This window comes from Microtus oregoni, unplaced genomic scaffold, assembly GCF_018167655.1.
Source record: "Microtus oregoni isolate MIOR12 unplaced genomic scaffold, Mior012 000052F_ref0000163, whole genome shotgun sequence".
Classification (NCBI taxonomy): domain Eukaryota; kingdom Metazoa; phylum Chordata; class Mammalia; order Rodentia; family Cricetidae; genus Microtus; species Microtus oregoni.
In genome coordinates this window covers 799,231-820,319 of record NW_024543828.1, presented here as the reverse complement: position 1 = coordinate 820,319, position 21,089 = coordinate 799,231, and the positions used below count along the sequence as shown (strand labels likewise).

The 21,089-nt window shown below is 34.4% G+C and overlaps 1 protein-coding gene across 9 annotated transcripts in view; it reads left to right on the top strand.

The window, feature by feature from the left end:
* The window catches only part of LOC121437513 (synaptic functional regulator FMR1-like), a 40,200-nt gene extending 19,862 nt beyond the window's left edge, over positions 1-20,338 (top strand). Inside the window, exons 6-18 of one of the 9 annotated variants that reach the window (XM_041637379.1) lie at positions 1,437-1,530; positions 1,614-1,730; positions 3,853-4,023; positions 4,137-4,215; positions 8,064-8,173; positions 9,964-10,098; positions 10,588-10,650; positions 12,821-12,907; positions 15,415-15,610; positions 17,081-17,263; positions 17,906-17,988; positions 18,584-18,622; positions 20,150-20,258. In XM_041637379.1, the coding sequence (XP_041493313.1) occupies positions 1,437-1,530; positions 1,614-1,730; positions 3,853-4,023; positions 4,137-4,215; positions 8,064-8,173; positions 9,964-10,098; positions 10,588-10,650; positions 12,821-12,907; positions 15,415-15,610; positions 17,081-17,263; positions 17,906-17,988; positions 18,584-18,586 (1,321 nt within the window). In that variant the 3' untranslated portion in view covers positions 18,587-18,622; positions 20,150-20,258. Of the gene's footprint in view, positions 1-1,436; positions 1,531-1,613; positions 1,731-3,852; positions 4,024-4,136; positions 4,216-8,063; positions 8,174-9,963; positions 10,099-10,587; positions 10,651-12,820; positions 12,908-15,414; positions 15,611-17,080; positions 17,264-17,905; positions 17,989-18,583; positions 18,623-19,063; positions 19,168-20,149 lie in introns of those variants that run through there. The other 8 variants (XM_041637377.1, XM_041637374.1, XM_041637372.1 and 5 more) reach the window with 8 other exon arrangements.
* Positions 20,339-21,089: the final 751 nt, after the last annotated feature.

The following is a 21,089-nucleotide window of genomic DNA, read 5'->3' as shown; positions in this document are numbered from 1 at the left end:
CTCTTGTCTCCTGATCTCCTCCTCCCATATTTCTCTGTCTATTTATACTCTCTACCTGCCAGTTCTGCCTATCATTTCTCCTACCTCACTATAGGCGATTCAGCTCTTTATTAAACCAATCAGATGTTTTAGACAGGCAAAGTCACACAGCTTCACAGAGTTAAACAAATGCAATATAAAAGAAGGCAGCACATATTTGCATCATTAAAATAAATGTTCTACAGCATGAACAAATATAACACATCTTAATATTCCACAACATCCTGTAGTTTATCTCCATAAGTTTCAGTTTGGTCCATGAACAATATTGACTTATGTGTAAGCAAAATCAGGAATTACACAGAATGTAGTGATTCCCCTAAATGTGGCTTCTTCAACTATCTAAACCTAATAGCAATTCCTTAAGAGCCTAACTGTTTAGCCAGGTGTGGTGGTACATGCTTATAATCTCAACATTCGAGAGGAAAAGGCTTCAATTACATAACTGCATTTAAGGCTTATCTAGGATAACATGATGAGATTATATCTGCAAAAGGGAGGGGAGGAATGAAAAGCTAGAGCTCGTGAGATGACTCTATAGGTGTGTTTGTTGCCACATCTGACAACCTGAATTTGATCCCTGGGATTCACATAGTGGGAATAGAGAGCCAATAACAATAAGTTCACATGCATGCCATGGCCCACATGTGCCCACATATGTAACATGAAGGGGACCATTTGTTGTTGGGGTTTTTGTCCCGCCCTTTACCCCCATAACTCTTTAGCCCCAAAGAAAATCACACATGGGTCTCCATAAATTATAAGCTGATTGGCCCATTAGCTCTAGCCTCTCACTGGCTAACTCTCACATCTTAATTAACCCATTTTTCTGATCTATGTTAGCCATGTGGCTCAGTACGTTTTTTCAGTTGGGCAGATCACACCCTGCTGCTTCAATGGTCTGAGTAAGAGTGGGAGGAATCAGCTTCCTCCTTCCCAGAATTCTCCTGTTCTCATTACATCATTTCTTCCTGTCTGGTTTTTCCCGCCTATATTTCCTGCCTGGCCAATCAGCGTTTATTTATAACATGATTGACAGAATACAGATAATTCTCTCACACCACACATACATCATGTGTATGATAACACCATGCATTTGATGGATAAAGAAATATTTTAAAAATAGCTAGGGGGTGGTGATATAGATGCAGTGCCATGTATGAAATTCTCAAAAAAGTATTAGCTGCTTTTTTACCCTTTCTTTATTATATCAGGTGTTTGCTTTGACTATTTCAAAGATGTATAATAAAAAACATAACTTTTATCAAAATCAAACGTTTTTCATTAAAAGAAACTAGTATAAATCCTTGATTTGTCTTAGTGTAATTCTGTCTGCATATATTTGTGCTAGGGATTGGTGATCGTTCATGTTAATGATAAATATTTTTTATTTCTAGGTGTGCCAAAGAATCAGCACATAAGGATTTTAAAAAGGCAGTTGGTGCCTTTTCTGTAACTTATGATCCAGAAAATTATCAGCTGGTCATTTTGGTGAGTGTTTTGAATGGTAGTTTGGTTTATTCCATTTGGGATGTTTGCTTTGGTAACAGTGTTGTTAACTTTAAATCACTCAGTCCATCAATGAAGTCACCTCAAAGCGAGCACACATGTTGATTGACGTGCACTTTCGAAGTCTGCGCACTAAGCTGTCTCTTATACTGAGAAATGAAGAAGCCAGTAAACAACTGGAGGTATGTTCCTTTCCCTAGCACTAATAGTAAAGCTGTCCAGAAATAACTTTATAGTTTTCAAGTTCAAGTATGGACAGCTTGTTTATTTACTATTCCCTAGTTCCCCATAGTTTGGGAGGTTAAATTGTGCAAAGTATAATACTAAAGTTTTCATGCCTGATGTTTTGAAATTACACAGCGGTCATGTATTTTAAGGAAATTTTGAATAATTCATTTTTACCAAAAGTTTGTCAAAGCTGCTATAAAGTGAGACAATGCTTCTATGTAACATTGTTATCATTAAAGTACTAGAAAGTATTTAAATATCTAATCTTATTCCTTTCATTATGTATGTTTATCTCTGTTTAAAAGGGTATAGAACTTCTTCATTCTAATTGGTTGTCACTCTTTAAAACTCCTGTCTTCAGATTCCTGCCAGAGGCTATTTCCCTAACTTACTATTTCGTCTCTTAAGGTGCATTTTATCTACTTTTATTAATCCTCCAATAATTGTCATCACCATACATTTATTTTCATTGATAATAACTATCTAGTACTTCCATCCATTACCATAGAAACTAAATGGATTTTATTTTAATGTACCAGCTCAAGTAGATTTCTGTCAAATTGAAGAATCCCTCATCATTATTCATTTTGTTAAGGGGAATCATCAGTTGATATAGCAAAAGAAAGGGGGAGTTTCAAATTGCAGTTTAAGAGAAAAGGTAGTCAAGGATATGAAAACTGCCACTTTCTAACTTGATGTGTGATTGGTGAACTCTTAGCAGGAAAGGAAAAATTTACTTTTGTTTTCCAAATGACCACTGAAGTCTGATTAGTTTTTTTGTTTTGTTTTTTGATTTTGTTTGTTCTTATTCTTTCTTGATGTCCCCCATGTTCACAATTTTGTGGTTTGTTTAGTGATTTTCTTGTAACTTTTAGACCACAACAGCCTTCTTAATTTCATTATGTGTATTATGAAAATATACTCCTACACCTCTTCTTAATCATCTAATTCTTCTTGAATGCTCTTTGCCATATTTTTAGTTTATGTGTGTCCATAAAATATCAATGGGAAGAATGAACCAGGCTAATGAATCAAGATCCAAAAACGTGGCTCCTTGGAAAATCTTAGAAGATTTTGTACACCTCACTACTATTATCTTAAAAATAACTTTTCTTTTAAATTTCTTACATTAGATATATTCATTCATTCAAATTATCAGGTGTGTTGAATAATGATAAACTAGTGTGCATGACTGTTTTCTTCACTACTAATATTAAAGGGGTTCATATATCCTTATAAAAAATACCCATTTTTCAACATGAGCCACTAATCTGTTTGGTTTTCATTAATGGCATGCTAGAACTAAACATTCAATTTTGATATGCTACTTAAAGACAGTGATTATCCACATATGTGGGGTATCATTGGAACTTAGTTTTGTCATCACTGAATATTTTAAAGAGTTCATCAAGCTTGTGGATCCAGATCACAAAGTCTTACAGACTCTGAACACATAAGCAAAACCGGTTTGAGAATTCTGTATATTCTGTAAGTGTTCACTTAACTGATCAACTAGAAAATTTTAGACTCCTTTCCTTGGGTTTAGGGAGTGGGGAGTGTGTTGTTTTACTGACACATTTCAGCAAAATATTAAGATCCACCATACCTGGTGATGCATTAAGAAAATGACACCATTTTTAGAAAAAGTACTAACATATCCATAATAAAAGTATACAGAATAATTTTTTCCTTGCAGATAGTGTTTTTAATTGTGTTAACTTAAATTGCAGCGAGTCTGTCAGACCTAGTGAGCTGTTTTTTAATTGGGATTATTTTGTCTGCTTCTTAATTATTACATTGTGGATATCATTGAATAACAAAGGCAGCCTTGCAAATAGGCTTTCAAAAGTAACCTTGAAAAACTGTCAGGTTCTTTCCTGTTAACAAAAAAATGTTAGTTGGCACAGAGCTTCAGTAGCCTAAAAATAAGTTATGTGTGATTTTAAAATTAGTTTTCAAATAAAGCAGTTTATAGGACCCTGATATATAGGGTCACGATAATTTACATGGCTGAGCTAAATGAAATTGTCTTCATAATTGATAAAGCATGTTAATAAGTTGTGCATTTTTCTTCAGAGTTCAAGGCAACTTGCCTCAAGATTTCATGAACAGTTTATCGTACGAGAGGATCTGATGGGTCTAGCTATTGGTACTCATGGTGCTAATATTCAGCAAGCCAGAAAAGTACCTGGGGTCACTGCTATTGATTTAGATGAGGATACCTGCACATTTCATATTTATGGAGAGGTAACTATTTCACTATATAATGCAGTTTGCCCCCCCCCCAATAAAACAAACAGTATTTCAAATGACAAATGGTTTTTGGCTTGATACTACACCCACTCACCCCTCTTTATTAGGATCAAGATGCAGTGAAAAAGGCTAGAAGCTTTCTGGAATTTGCTGAAGATGTCATACAAGTTCCACGTAACTTAGTAGGTAAGTCAAAAATAACTTTATATATACCACAAAAATAAAATTCTGTACACATGTTCTCTAACAGTTAAGTCTCTTTCCCTCACTAAAATGTATAATCTAATTGGAGCAATCTTTGAAATTTAACCTGTTCCTACAGTGTTTAAAAAATATATACTCAAAAATTCTATCTTCAGAAGATATACAAGAAATACTTTGTTAGTTCAGACTTATAAATGTTTGAAAGGATAAATTTTTGTTCCCAGCCGCCCAAACCTGAACAATCACAGAGAAACTATATTAATTAGAACAATGTTTGGCTTTTTAGCTCAGGCTTCATATTAACTAACTTTTACATCTTAAATTAACCCATTTCCATTTACTCCCACGCGGCTCATGGTTTGTTACCTCTTGCTTCTTGGGCAAGAGGCATCTGCCTCCTTTGGCAGTTCCATAGTGTGTTTTTAACTCCACCTACTCTCTCTTTATATCTCTTCCAGCCTGGCTATAATCTGCCCTGCCATAGGCCAAAGTAGCTTTATTCATTAACCAATGAAAGCAACACATATACAGAAGGACATCCCACATCTTAGCATATTTTTATCACAGCATTAATTTTTTTCAGAATGAATGAGAATTGAGGTCTTTAGTTTGGTGATATCTGATAAAATCATAGCATTTGTGTCAGTTATCTGAGTTCAAGATCTGGATATGTTCTACTTAGATCTATTAAGTTTGAAATATAGATTAACTCAAAATATCCTTAGGATTTTATGAAGTTGGAATCAGTGGTAACTCAGCTCCTCCTTTTGAGTTGATTAATGGTGTTTCCTAATCATTAGTGTAATGGATGTTAGTATAGGAACTCTTTACTGGCATTCCCAAATAATTCAGCTGTGTTTGAGAGAGCATACCAAAACCAGGTATAGCTTTATATATTAAAAAAACAAAATGTGTTTTGAGTTTGAGTTTATAAATGAGATTCAGGCATATAGCCTCTTAATCTCTTATAGTTTTAAATGAGCAAACTTCCTATGTATTTTATGTACATAGTTTAAAAGATTTGTAGGCTGCATTTTGTCAAAGTACAATCATAATCGTCTTCCAGTGTCACATGTAATATATATTTTGGTTGTTTTTTTTTTTTCAAGACAGGGTTCTCTGTATAACAGAGCTCTGGCTGTCATAGAACTCACTCTGGAGACCAGGCTGGCCTCAAACTCTGAAATCTGCCTGTCTCTGCCTCCTGATTAAAGACATGTACCACCACCACCTGGCATTCCAGTGTCATTTTAAAAGAACTAGAAATAGCCCAGCGTTCAGGAGACAGGCATAAGAATCACAATTCAAAGGCAGCATGGGATACACCTAGCAAGAGCCTAACTCCAAATAATATCATACTATTTTTCCCATTAATAAAAACAGTTTTAAGATAAAGTACAAATACTAGCAAAATTAGTGGCTCACATGTATATGAAAACAGAAGTATGTGAATGTAGTGTTATTGTGGTAGCACACATATCAGTTGTATAGAAGATATATACATAGCACAGGATGAAGTAATTATATTAGACCTGTGGATGTCCATTTAGTTTATTTTGATGGTGCTATGGTAGGTGAAATGCTTAGATGTAATTGGTAGCTGTGTGACTTTGGACATCTGGTTTAGCTCTTGAGAGTAAGAGTCTTTTACTTCATTTATCACATATATGAATGTGGTAATGGTTCAGCAGCTTAATTGAGGTGTGAGTATGCGTAGTACCTAACACAGTTTTGGGCAAAGGAGGAAACTATATGTTCTCTTTTGTATATCCATAACTACTCCATTTCATCAAGACAGAATTATAGTAGATTGTTCCTTTTGAATTTGTAAATAACTACAATATAGGATTAGACTGTTACCAAAGAGGAAAGAGAGATTATATCTGTAGTCTTGCATTGAATATAGAGGATGTTTAAAGTTGTTTTCACCAGAAAGCCTGTTGCAGTAAATCAGCCTAATTGAGTTCTCTTGCTGTGTTTATACTTTTAGTAAATGAGAGAATTCTGTTTGGGGGAGGTATGCCATAGCAATGGGAATTCTGGGTTTGTTCAGAAAGTATTTTTCCCTAAGGTCTGCTAGGCAGGAGTTCAGGGGAGATGTAATCAGTATTTCATGAGTTTTGTAGAGTCTCACCTACTGATTTATCTGTTTTTCACAAGCCCTCTTTAGTATGTACACCAATTTATCTTCCTTAAAAATTTGCTTTTTCTTTATACACTTTTACAATGAGTTTGTTTAGTCACCAGTACTTAGGGTAGTCAAGGTATTTTCTTAATGGAAACATGCTAAAATCCCAGTTTTCTGTATGCTAATTTATACTTTTATTAAAATCAACATTTATGAATATATAAGGACTATACAGGAAAAACCAACCGGGAAGACTTAAGGTAGGTTTTCTGTATATACTTGGTATTCATATAAAGAAGAGTAAAGCAGAAATAATTAATAACAGATTTAAATTATGAATCCTGGTTTAGTAGCTTGAGTTCTGGTCTCTAACCACTGACCAGACAGAAAGAGCTCATGGTAGAGGAGTGAAGAAGCCATACACAGCAAGAATGTCAAAACTGTGGCTCTGATTACAAGATCCATGAATCCTTCTACAAGAAGATCTTTTGCTAGATTCTTATTTAGACTAGCTGTAAGCAACTTTTGACTTCCCTTTTCACCAATTTTGCCTCAAATTAGGAGGTAGAATAAGCATATAGCAGCACTTCTGTCATGGTTTGTATAAATGCTTTACGTTTCATGGCTGAGTCCTTGGACTCTGGTATGCCACATACATAGGTTTAGAGAATTATTAGTGCTTAATTTGTAAATTCTTACTTTACACTGATGTTTCGTGGTGACTAAAAGCAATCATGCCCCAGTTTTGTATATAATTGAATTTTATAATGAGGCAAACAATCAAGTGGTATTTATTACTAGTACTTGATTCTTCTAAGTTTCAACAGATGTTACTGGAAAGTATTCCTAAGCTTTTTCATCCGATTTTGGAATTATCTGGAAGCCCGGCGGTGGTGGCGCACGCCTTTAATCCCAGCACTTGGGAGGCAGAGGCAGGCGGATCTCTGTGAGTTCGAGACCAGCCTGGTCTACAAGAGCTAGTTCCAGGACAGGCTCCAAAACCACAGAGAAACCCTGACTCGAAAAAACCAAAAAAAAAAAAAAAAAAAAAAAAAGAAAAAAAAAAAAAAGAAAAAGGAGTTATCTGGAAGTGTGCTTTACCTATAAATATGCTACTCTGAATTGTCACTAATGCAAAGAAATAACATTCTGTTAGTAACATTGACATGAAGAATTTTTGTTCCTTTTAGATATTATGATAGCTTCCTAAGCTCCTTTGAAATTTAAGAAAATATCATTTGCGGATGTGCCATACACAATTCTAAAATTAGTTCCTACGTATAAATAAGGAAATGTGAATCAGAGCTAGATAAGTATTGGCATTGTCAAATGAGAAAATACATTTGTTATCTTTCTTTTTTGTAATTCCTTTTATAGAGCTTTCCAGAATGGTAAATACCAGCAAGTTTAAAGCATACACTCTTAGGTGAAATAAGAGGTTCTCTTTGAATTACTTTAAAATTTCAAAATTATTCCATCAATTCACAAGTATTAATCAATTGTAGTAACTGACCAAAGGAGTTTAAATAATGACCTAATCAAAGAGACTAATTTATAATTAAACTATCTTCTTAAAAACTTCTGTTATTAATACTATAATCCAGTATGCATATATGAATGTGTAAGATAGTTAATAGTGGAATGTGCTTGTAGGATTTGAGTATATCTTCTTAAAGCCAAACATGAATTATTTATTTTTTAGGCAAAGTAATAGGAAAAAATGGAAAACTGATTCAAGAGATTGTGGACAAGTCAGGAGTTGTGAGGGTGAGGATTGAGGCTGAAAATGAAAAAAATGTCCCACAAGAAGAGGTATGTAATAGTGCTTATGTTTCTGGTTTGTCTATTTTATTTGACTTCCTAATGTAGGAGCCCCTGAATTATACCCATACATTTTTTTTTCCTTTTTGTGATTCTGAGAATCAAAACAGGACTTTGACCTACTGGGCATGTGCTCTAAAACTGAGCATGAATGTAAATGTTCTGATTATCAGACATGCATGATACTATAGACAATAGACATATCTGGTTTGGTTTGGTTTGGTTTTTGGTTTTTCAAGACAGTTTTTCTGTGTAGCCCTGGGTGTCCTGGAACTCACTCTCGCTCTGTAGACCAGGATGGCATTGAATTCAGAAAGATCTACCTGCCTCTCCCTTAGGAGTGCTGGGAATAAAAACATGCACCACCATCACCCAATGTCTATATGTTTTCTAATGCTGGACTTTAGTCATTTTAACCTATATTTGTCTTATTTTGTAATGTTATAAAGGGTAGTCATGAAAACATATCACTAGGTTAGCCATTAATGACAAGTAAATAATATATATATATATAGAAAGCCTTTTTGTAAATGCTTTTGTTTGAAGGTTGGGTAATAAGTGTGTTCATTCTGCGTGTGCTTTTTCTGCACATAAGATCGCTTCCCCTAGCATCCTATTTGACTTTTATAACCCTCATTCTTATCTACCTGAATATATGCTTATTGGTAGTTGTTGAAGTGTTTATATGGAGCGTGGGAAGGAAGAACATGACCCTTGATGCAGTTGTACTCCCAAGATGCTATCTACTTTATCTTTAAATTAAAAAAGTGCAGTTTCTTATCTTCTATCTAAAACTACTCTTACTTTCCTGCCAATTCACTGTCTGTTTTAGCTATGTTGCTTCAGCTAAACATCTTTAATACATTTTACAAAATGAAATGAGTGTCTGTATCTGAATTAAAAATAATTCATGTGAAATGCAACCCTCTAGAGGGACTATTGTCAATTAGTGGTCATTGTGAAAGCCTGTCCTTTTTTTCAGTGCTGTAGCCACAGATGAGTTGTCTGTGCTCCATCGAATAACCCCCTTCCTGTACTCAGGCAGGTAGCTCTTCTAAACTCAGTGGATCAACACACTAAAAGAAGACAATGTCAGTAGGTGACTTTGAGAAAACAGTTTCTATTGGTGCAAGAGTGAAATGCAAAATAGGAGTATGGGCGATAGTGACTTAAATGTGTCATATCAATTCATGAAGTAGTCAAACAATAAAAATTCAAAAAAAGATACTATCCACACACAGGGTCATAATGTACACATTAACTAGCTAGCCTTCTTTTGCAAAAGATAATTTTAATTGAAGTTAAATCCACTTAGTGTTTTTTAAGATTTATTCTTATCTATTAAAATGTGTGTTGTATGTGTGTGTGTGTCAGGGAGAGAGAGAGAACATTGGAGAGAGAGAGAGAATGGATCCCCTCAAGTTGGAATTGCAGGCACTTGTGAGCTGTCTTATATGGGTGCTGGAAACCAAAGTACATGCTCATAACTTCTAAGCCATCTCCTCTAGTCCCTGATTTGGCTTTAAATTGCATAATTTTTGCCCCTTATATTTTTATGTGTCAAAACACTTCATAGTAATCTGTATTCTTAAACATCATCCTTAATGGGAAAAGGTGAAATTTAAACATTTTGATTGTTCCTAATATGTTGAATTATAAGATATCTTTATAAATAATTAAGTGGCTGTGCTTAAGAAAAAGAAGTCATTGACACAGTACTGGAACTAAATAATTTTAAAATTGGTACTTTTTTATCTTTTGTGTTTTATGTTTTTATCAAGGAAATTATGCCACCAAATTCCCTACCTTCCAATAATTCAAGGGTTGGACCTAATTCCTCTGAAGAAAAGAAACATTTAGATACAAAGGAAAACAGCACCCATTTTTCTCAACCTAACAGTACAAAAGTCCAGAGGGTAAGAATTAATTTGTCACCTCTAACCACACTAAAAGTAGTATCTTTGGCTCAGATGCCACATTTGGTATTTGAGCTTTTTTTTTTCTCTGGTTAGATTTGTAGGCTACTCATAATTCTATATTTTCACATAAGATTGATACCATATAAGATTACAAACCAAAGTAATGGATATTTTTTGATTTATTCACAGTGACAAATCTTAAGCTGTAAACCTAATGGGGTCACTTTTTTCTGTTGAGGGTGGACTTTTTTTTTCCATGCTGTAACTCCTTAAATTTTGCAGGTGTTGTAAGTCAAAGTGTACCTTCTTTTAGATATGCTAGTTACTTCTTAAAGTCATATTTTAGAAACTGGTTTTCACTATTAGAACTAACTTAACTATTTAGAAATGCGTTTAGAAGTCCTGCAGTGAAAGTCCTGCGTTCAGGCTTCTGTGTATCGTTCATTATAGTTAATCACATCACCTGCATTCCTTATACTGCTTTAGGTGTTAGTGGTTTCATCAGTTGTAGCAGGGGAACCCCAGAAACCTGAACCCAAGGCTTGGCAGGTAGGAAACCATTCCTTGAAAAATACATTTTAAGTTGATATTTTAATGTTTATTCCCCTTGTTAAGAAAGACTATAAATGAGCCTCATGGTTGGGGGCTGGTGGAGGAATGTTTGTGGGTATTTGGATCCACGGCCCTGGTCTAAATCTCAAACAACTTCATTCCACTTAGAAGGTTTCCCCTTACTTGTCCAGTGTCGTTTCCCACCAGTCTTCCCCCTGTGTCTCCTAGGAAAGGTCTTGGAATTCTCTGAAATTTATCATAATCTTTGCTGCTTTTCGATGTGTGCACTTGAAACCCAAGTGTGAGTTTATTCTACCTGGACTGTTCTTTCTCCTGCATTTGCCATATCACTTTGACCCTGTTCTGTGTGAAACGTTCCTCGTCTACCTACCACAGGTCTCCCACCTGCTCCATGCTCCTATATGCTCAACCAGAGCATAATGTTATTAGATGTTTTCTTGTTGGTTTCCCCAACCACACTGTAAACTCATCGAGCTCAGGGTCCCTAACCTGGCCTTTGAGAATTGCTTACAATAAGGATGGTATGAATTAGAAGGGACTAAATGCAAAAATGCCATTTTATACAGAGAACTATAACTACAAGTGGATCAGATACTTCTTTCTGCTGTGTATTCCACTTCTCAGAACAGAGAATGACTTTGTCCTAGTATTGGTATTATATTTTTTTTCAGTTTATTCAGATATTCTGATGGGGCACTTAAAGTACTTCATGGGTACTTCAGTTTGTACCATATCATAAGAGAAAATAGTTTTAAATGATGTTTTTCAGATTCAGCCTAATTAAATCTACAACACAAAAATTTAAAGCCTATTTTGCTAATTACTTGGAAAGCATGTAATACTCCATCATGTGATATTTGACACTTGGAAATAATACAGCTGATGCCTCTGTGACTGTGCTAGTGAGAAACAGAATAATATACAATTTGATGGGGCTGAGGGTTGATTTTTATGTATTGTAGTACAGAAGAGAAAATCAATCCTTACAGGTTTACAACGGTACTTGATAGTTCAGGTAGTCATTGTTTCTAGGAGGCAGTGCCTTGCCTACTAGTTGATAATCAGCCTACAAGCAATATTTTCTGATGGTTCAGTTTTGTTCTTCATCAACAGTAACATTTCATGTACAGGTATAAAGAAAATTATGTGTCCTTCCCTTCCTATCTTGAACATACTGTATACTGAATGCAGGCAGGCAAAAGGATCCCAACAATTTCTACATGTACCAAGAAAAATGTTCTTTAGAAAAGAATGGCACTTTCCTCAAGGGACAGCTTCTTGGCCTCCTATACCTTTTAGCTTTGCCAAACATAACCTGTAATACTTTTCATTAGTAATATGTGAATACCAATAACCATGTATATTTCTTCAGTAGCATAATAACTGTACTGTTCTCAACTTAGAATGTGTCTTAATTGTCCCCTCTTTGTGCACCTGTAGCTAGGCCTCCCTACTGGTTGTGATGTGGATTTTTTTTGCTTCTTTTATGCTGATGAGTATAAGTATTTAGACTGTACCTTTAAAGTTATCCCTATATTAAAGTGGTATACATAGAGGAGTAAAGGTTTTCTCATGATTGAATTTTGTAAGACTTTCATAATATATTTTTGAAATTTATATGGACTTATGCTTATAATTTTGATTTTTGTTGTTCTTGTACAGATTATGTGGTGTGTTTTAATTTATTCTAATTTTCAGTCATGGTTTGAATTCTGTTGTTTGGTTAGCAAATTGAGTTTGTTTGTTTTTTCATTTGCGTCTCTGGCATCTGAATTTAAACTAGATTTGATTTAGATATAACTTATAGTAAATTGATCAAAACATAAGTATTCTTATTTACACTACACATCTCATTAAAGCATATATAATTTTTAGTATGTTTGTTATTTTGCCAACATTAAATGATAGTCTTTTAAAACCTTACGGTTTTTAAGGAATCACTATATTGATCTGCCCTTATTCAGATGTAAAACCTGGTTTTACATATTGATTTATATTTTAAATAGATGTTTGTTTGCTTGTTACTTGGCAGACCCTATGGTACAGATTAAGTGTGAGTGTGTGTGTGTGTTGTGTTGTTTTGTCATTTTTTTTTAGATTAATCATCACTAGTTCTTTAGGTTTACTCTTCCAATTTCTTTTTCAGGGAATGGTACCATTTGTTTTTGTGGGAACAAAAGACAGCATCGCTAATGCCACTGTTCTTTTGGATTATCATCTGAACTATTTAAAGGTAAGAACAGGATGTCTTTTAACTTCTAATCTTCTTGTGCTAAGTTATTACAAACTGTATAGTAAATCTTTCCAAAACTATGATCTCTCTGAGCTATGCATAACAATGTATGATCTTGTAAAAAGTAATAAATATTCACATTGTTTTAGTTCATTTCTTGATTTTATTTTTTGTAATTTTTTTCATTGTAAATCTTAGGGCTAATATCCCAGTTTTAATATATTCCTATATTTATGGTTATTCTTCTGTTAAACCTTTAGAGTCAACTTAGGGGTGTGTGTGTTTGTGTGTGTGTGTGTGTGTGTGTGTGTGTACAAAAAAAGCTAGAAGGTTCAACTATATTAAGAGGTATATTAAGAGGATATATATTTGTGTGTATATATCCTCTTTGTGTGTGTGTGTGTGTATACATAATCTTCAATATAGTTGAACCTTCTAGTTTTTGTGGATGTTTTCAATCTAAATTTTGTGTCTATAGCACTTGCATTTGTTGTCCCTCTTATGTCATTTATTAAGGAAATCCTAGCATGTCATTATCTTCTGTTTAAATGTTTACCCTTCATACTTTTCTCTATATTATGTTAATCAAAATAGAAACTACTGTGTCTTATTGTATATGCTCATCTTACTGTTGTTACTGTTATGCCTCCTTTAGTTTGCAAGCTGGGAAGTAGGAACCCGGAGGCTATTAGTGAAAAGAGCACGGGATTGGCAATACAACTATGAACTATGTGACTTTAGGCAAGTCACTTCCCTACACTAAATGCTTTTTCAAATTCCCTTTGGCACAAATGTCATAAAATTTAATGAAATGAAATCTTAACTGTTTTCATTTTTATAATGTCTTATTTCTGAAAAAATACCTAATACCAGAATTATTACATAGGTCTTTTAAAAAAATCTATAAAATAAATCTAAGTTCTATTTCATTTATGATACTATCTCAAGACGTGTTTGCTGACTTAAAAGAATAAAATGTGAATGAGTCTGCTAGTAAGAATGAAAGGAAAAACGGTGCAGTACCTGGTCATTTTGTTCATTCTTAATCGTGGTCAGTTAATAAGTAAATGTGGGAAGGTTTCATCCAGCAAGGTTTGCATGGGTAGGATGCCACTTTGATTTGCTTATTTATTTTTTGTTGGACAGTGTGTTTTATGTGCAATCTGTTGTATGTGTTTTCATTTATAACGTTAGCTAAAATAATTACTAGATAGAAAGGACTGCATTGTATCATGTCCTTGTTTTTTTCAATTAATGCTCTTTCTTAGATATTTTAATTTATTTTTCTCTATTAAACATCTTGTCTGATTATTGGCAGCTGTCCCGTTGCCATGCTCTCCATCACCAAATCATCTTTTGGTTGGGTCTGGCATCTCACCAAAACTAACTGCTTTGCCTAAGTAGAATAACCCTGGAATTCATTTTGTTATTCAATATCTAGATAACACATTCCATGAGCTAGAAATATACTTTTAGGGAGAGCCACTCACTTAGCTATAGCCTTTCCTTTTCCCTACCCAGTTTATTAAAGATTCTGGTTTAGAGAACAAGTAAAATTCACTGTGAATTTGTTCTTAGTCTGACTCTTTTTCTTTCCCAGATGTCAGAACGAAGATTTTGACAACTTAGATTTTGTGGCCTCTTCTTGACTGATACACTGAATATTTGCTGTAGTTAAAGATCTAGCTAATAAGTGAGATGCTCATGGGTATGTTAGAAAGTCAAGGGTTAATATGAAGTTTCATCTGGATTTAACAGAATCCAAATTATTGCACACACTGTGTTTAAGGATCTGTCAGTGGATTTTGGAGTTGATTTTATTTTGTTCAACTCAATTCATATTTGTTATATTTGTTTAAGCAGAGTTTTAGTATTTTAAGAGGTATTCAAGGCATGATGTGAGTTCTAGGTAATTTGATGTGAGACCTAGGGTTCTCCCCCTTAATATAAAGGAATATTAGCACTTTTAGTTCATTCAAAATAAGTGGTCCTTAATACATGTTCTTTAAAAAATACCCAAGCATAATACTTTGTAAATTAAATTATCTGAAAAAATAATTTTATTTAGCTCATTTATAATGTGTGATTATTTTAAAGTTAGTTGATTAAACCTTAAATGTATGTCATTTATCTTTATTTTCATACTTTTTAGTATTGTTTTAGTCAACCTTACATCAAAAAGTCCCCAAACTAACATATCTCTGCCTTATCCATAGACTAATTGAATAGTAGTGCCAAATCACTCAACCTTAAATTTATTCAATATAACTTTAAAAGTGAGTGTTTTTGTTATACCTCTAAGTCTTACCATCAGTAAGTGTATCAATAGTAATTTTCTTTTTAAGACCATTCAATTTCCTGATAATTCTGTGTTAACAGTGTTTACTATAAATTTAGAACTGAAAGTCAAATATTTCCAGTATACTTTTTATCTGATGAAAAGGAGAAAGGTATTACTAAGTAAAATGTCAAATTATTTTTACTGTTATCTTGTATATTTTAAATAGGAAGTAGACCAGTTGCGTTTGGAGAGATTACAAATTGATGAGCAGTTGCGACAAATTGGAGCTAGTTCTAGACCACCACCAAATCGTACAGATAAGGAAAAAGGCTATGTGACTGATGATGGTCAAGGAATGGGTCGAGGTAGTAGACCTTACAGAAATAGGGGGCACGGCAGACGCGGTCCTGGATATACTTCAGGTACAAACTAAGCATTTTCCTCAGTAACTTTATCTGTTCCTAGACTTAATAGCTGCTAATTTCTACTATTCATTAGAACTCCATTATAACAATTTCTCACTACATGGTTTCCAACTCACAGTGGGTCAAATTGTGTTTCAAGAGACATGTAGAGTGAAAGCCTGCTAATGACACACATAGTTCACAGGGCAGTTGTGAGTTCTGTCCATATTCTTATTGGGGATAAATCTGCTTACACCCTTTTGTGTTGATGACCTAAGACCTCTCCTGATTTTATTACTGTATAGCCAAACCTTTTTTCATTTGTGTACTGTGGCTCATTTTTTGTCAGGCATGTGCTGGTCATACTTGCTGGATGGACTGTGTAAAAGGGGTCTGCATCCTGTGGCTCATAAGGTGATTTTGAGTGGCATGGCCAAAGTCAGCCCTAGGCACAGTCAAGAAGTAGGCGAAGTGTCTCTTTGCCTTCCCAGCTCTTCTGTCCGTGCTTCTTTCTTTTCTCCCAGTAACTTTCAGTGAACCCAGTGCCCACCTAGGAGTTCCTACTGTCTTTCTTGCTCAACTGTGTATCTACTATGTAACTTGCTAATGATGGTATAAGGTATAATCCATCTCACCAATATTTGCATTTCAAAAGGGAACTCTTTAAGATGGAAAAGCCTTCAAGATCCACAGGAGTGACGCTATAATGGTGAAGCTATAATTGGTCATTAGCTCCAACAGAGGAAGAGAGAGAGGTAGTAGAGTTGATATTTCAGAGTGGGGAGAGACACCTACTCTTAACGCTAGCCTTGAACATAACCTTAACCCTTCTCCCAACAGTTCTTTTGACCAATAAATTTCCACCTCACTATGGAGATCTTTTTCCCCCACTCCCAATCCCCTATGTCATTAAACCTCAGACATAATGAGATGTTTTATAGTGAGCCTTTGTTCAGTCAGTCCACTGAGAGTGGGAGGGAAGACTGTGGGTCTTGCATCAGGAATGCATATCCCCTTTTATTGGGGATAATCCCACAAGAGATTCCTCCCTGAGACATAAATGTCATGGTGGCCGTTATTGGCCCCTTTTAGAGTTGGCCAAAATGTATACATTCTTCTGTCCCTGTACTTAATATTAAAAGCTGTCATTATTCAAGTTTTGATTATCAAAGTATTGTGTTAAAGACAATTTTCCCTTCATGATCACGGTTATTTAAAGACATGGCACATTCAGGTCTGAACTTAGATAGCTAACAAAACACCTTTTCTTTTAAAAGAAATATTATAACTAAAATAACTTTAGATATGGCAAGCCCTTCATTTTGAATTTAAAATTACTTGTTTTTAAACATAGAAGATGAGTATATTCTTTGGTAGGCTTCTAAATTGGGAAGAATATTGAATTACCCCTGAAACTTCATCTCTGGAAGCTTCTGTTAACCTCTTTTTAAAATCAGACAATGGTATATAACTTTTAACTCTCGATAGGAACTAATTCTGAAGCATCAAATGCTTCTGAAACAGAATCTGACCACAGAGACGAACTCAGTGATTGGTCATTAGCTCCAACAGAGGAAGAAAGGGAGAGCTTCCTGCGCAGAGGAGATGGACGGCGGCGTGGCGGGGGAGGAAGAGGACAAGGAGGAAGAGGAAGAGGAGGAGGCTTCAAAGGTATAGTGGTTTACATAACTGAAAAGTAAAGGTTAAGGGCCAGTGTGGTGGCTCAACAGATAAAGGTACTTGGCTTCCAAACCTGAAACCCTAGTTCAATCCCCCACATGGTGAAAGGAATGAAGTGACTCTTAAATATATTATCCTCTGGCTCTACATGTAAGCTGTGGTATATGTACCCCAACATATACCCACCCAAAAATAAATTAATAAAAATGTAATATTTTTAAAGAAAAATAAAGATTAATGGTATACTGTTAACTGTTTGAAGCTGAATAAAAAGTAAATCTTGCTGATATAACCTGTCTTGTACTTATCTTCATAGCAAATGACACCTTCTTTATGATTTTTGGAATCTATGAATAAATAATGATAACTGGTTCATACTATTTGGGGTTTCTAATCAGCATCTGATTCTTAATCCAGATTGACCTATTGATTCATAAAATAATACCTTCAGAATATTTTGGGTTTTTTGTTAGGAGAATAGATTATTATTAACTGTTGTATATTTGGAATTGGTAGACTTTCCATTACATTTTAGCTTCTATTATTGGCCTAAATGGGGAATCTGAAAATAAACAATTTAAAGCAAATGGTTTAGAGTCACTAACTGTTGACATTCTGAAAATATTTATACAGGAAATGATGATCATTCCCGAACAGATAATCGTCCACGTAATCCAAGAGAAGCTAAAGGAAGAACAGCTGATGGATCTTTGCAGGTAAAACTTAGGTGATTCTTTTCATCTAAGTAGTTTGAATGTGGCCATTTGAAAGTTGAGCGGTTATTTTACTTTATTTTTAAACATGTTCAAAGATAATAAATTTGTAGTATATTAAATTTTTTCTGAAGTGGTACAATTGTGGACAGTCTTAGTACTTTGAGACAAATATGCAAATATGAGGATTTCTCTAGAGAATATGTGACCTTAAATATTTGTGAATACTTTGGCATCCACATTATAATTTTAAGACCATGTTGGTGGTTCTCTAACTCTCTTTAAAAAAAAGAATATTCTAAAGGAAATGTTCTAAGTGACTAAAGTCAGCTACCCTTTCCTTTTTAAGTGCATGGATAGCATATTATCTTTATCTGTCTCATAGTCATGATAAGATAAGACATAAAGTATCTAAATATTTTCCATGCCCCATGGGTCAGCTATTCATTTACATGCACAGTCTAGTCTGAGAACCCCTTTTCAAGTAGCTTTGTCAATGCTTAACCAGTTGCTAAGTGATTTCAAATTTACTCCCTGAACACATCTAGGCACCTTTACTAAGTACTTCATCTGTATTTTATCTCACCTAATCTTACAGTAATCCACTGAGATAAGAAGTTTATTATCTAATTTATAGGTAAGTAAACAGAAGCTGAGGTTCAGTGCCCACAATTATTTAGCTAGCATATGGTGGAGTATTATTCATTCAAACATTGGTATATGATTCTCAGAATTCATGTTCTCTTTCATTTTATCTGTAATTGTTAACTCTAAATTTTTAAACCAAGAAATAGAGTTCTGACTAGAAACCAGTATACATTCTTAGCTAATTTCAACTCAAATTTTTTATATTAGAACCTTCTTTAGAATTCATACCAAATCTAAGGGAGTGTTAACTTAATGGTAGTTTCTAAAGAACTAGAATAAAAAAAGACTAGTAGTGTTCAGCATTGACACTTAAAATAGTTTATGTCCCTTAGAATGTTATTTTTAAATTACATTAATTTTTATGCCTTTCTAGGATTCTAGTTCTCCAAATCATTGTTTCCAGATTTCCTCTTCTCATTCTATTTTTCAGCACTCAAGTTATAGGGCCATCTTATTCTTCCTGAAGTACAAGTTCCTAGAATTCAGCACCTACAGTTTTTCTACAGTTGATACAGACTGATGATACAAAGACCAGAAATTTATGCTAGAACATTATTTAGAATTTTAAAATGTCTTTTTTATTTATTAAATGTATTTATTTTATGTGTATGAGTATATAGGTGCATCAGGCATTGGATCCCCTGGAACTGGAGTTACAGGTAGTTGCGAGATACCATTGGGCACTGGGAACTGAACCCAGGTCCTCTACAAGAACATCAGGGGCTCTTAACCACTGAGCCATCTTCCCGTCCCCCATTATTTAGACTTTGAAGCAGCTACAAAGGAAGTTTCTAGAGGATCAGATGGAGATTTTGGTATAGAAAAGCTTATTATACTGATGACAGAGTAAAAGGTGGGAACTAAAGTTAGTTCATGAATGGGTTGGTTGAGTTCATTCTGGTGAAACTGTAATAAGACATTATTTTGTGTCTCTCTTAGTTTTCCCACATTCATTTTGAAATACAATGATATTGTGAGTTGTGCTGTGTATGTGTGTATATATGGTATGCTAGATATTCTGCATATAGCATATATATCTTCTAGTAGCCAGTAATAGTAATGTTATAAATGACCTCACTATTTTTGTTTGCTTAGAAGAATATAAAATGGGAGAATATAAACTTCAGGCCTTTTTTTCTTAGATTTGACACAGTGTGATGACCACTGTTTTCCAGCTAAGGAACAGTGTTTTGAAAACCTAAATCAATAAAGAGGCTACCATGCTTTAATAGAGTTCTGTTTTTATTTCCATATCCCCTTCTATTAAGATTGAGCCTCACTTATATATCTCTGGCTGACCTAGAACTCAGAGGTCCATTTGCCTCTATTTTCCCTTTAACATGTGTAAGTCCCATTTCAGACTTCCATTATTGTCAGGCCATTCACGTAGGATCTGGTGTGTGTGTGTGTGTGTGTGTGTGTGTGTGTGTGTGTATATATATATATCAACTATAACTTATTTTAGATTAGAGTTGACTGCAATAATGAAAGGAGTGTCCAAACTAAACCATTACAGAATGCCTCCAGTGAAGGTAACCGGCTGCGCATGGGTAAAGATCGTAACCAGAAGAAGGAGAAGCCAGACAGTGTGGATGGGCAGCAACCGCTCGTGAATGGAGTACCCTAAAATGCATAATTCTGAAGTTGTATTTACTCTACCATTTCTGTAATTCTTATTCCATTTTAGAAAACTTTGTTAGGCCAAAGACAAGTAGTAGGCAAGATGGCACAGAGCATGAAATGAACACAAATTCTGCAAAGAATTTTTTGATATTGGCCATAAAAAAAACAATCTTCCAGATTTGCACAAAATGATCTTGAAATTTGAAGTGTAACTTTTAAGTACACTTAAAACTTCAGGGCAGGATTTTACTTTTTAAAAAAAAATACTAAGCAGTGGTCTTTATTAACTAGGACCATTTTCCTGCATTGGGCTATAACTCAGCAGTACATTTCAGTTTTTCTGAGTAAATCACATTTGTGGTAATCATACTAGATCTCTGTCTTCAGTCTCATTTAAAGTCTCCATGAAATTCTGTGCCATTTTGTGTCCTGTGTCAGTTTATGTTTTGGTCCACTTTCCAGTATTTTAGTGGACTCTGAAATGTGTGTCTTGTGACATTTGTCATTTTCATTAGCAAAAAAAAAAGTTGTATGATCTGTGCCTTTTTTATATCTTGGCAGGTAGGAATATTATATTTGGATGCAGAGTTCAGGGAAGAAAAGTTGGAAACACTAAATGTTAAAGATGTAGCAAACCCTGTCAAACATTAGTACTTTATAGAAGAATGCATGCTTTCCATATTTTTTCTTTACATAAACATCAGGTTAGGCAGTATAAAGACTAGGACTTGTTTTTTTTTTTTGTTTCTGTTTTGTTGCACTGAAGTATGACAAATAGTGTTATTGGAAGGGATGTGTAATTTTTCTGTATAGACAGGAAAAGAAATAACTAT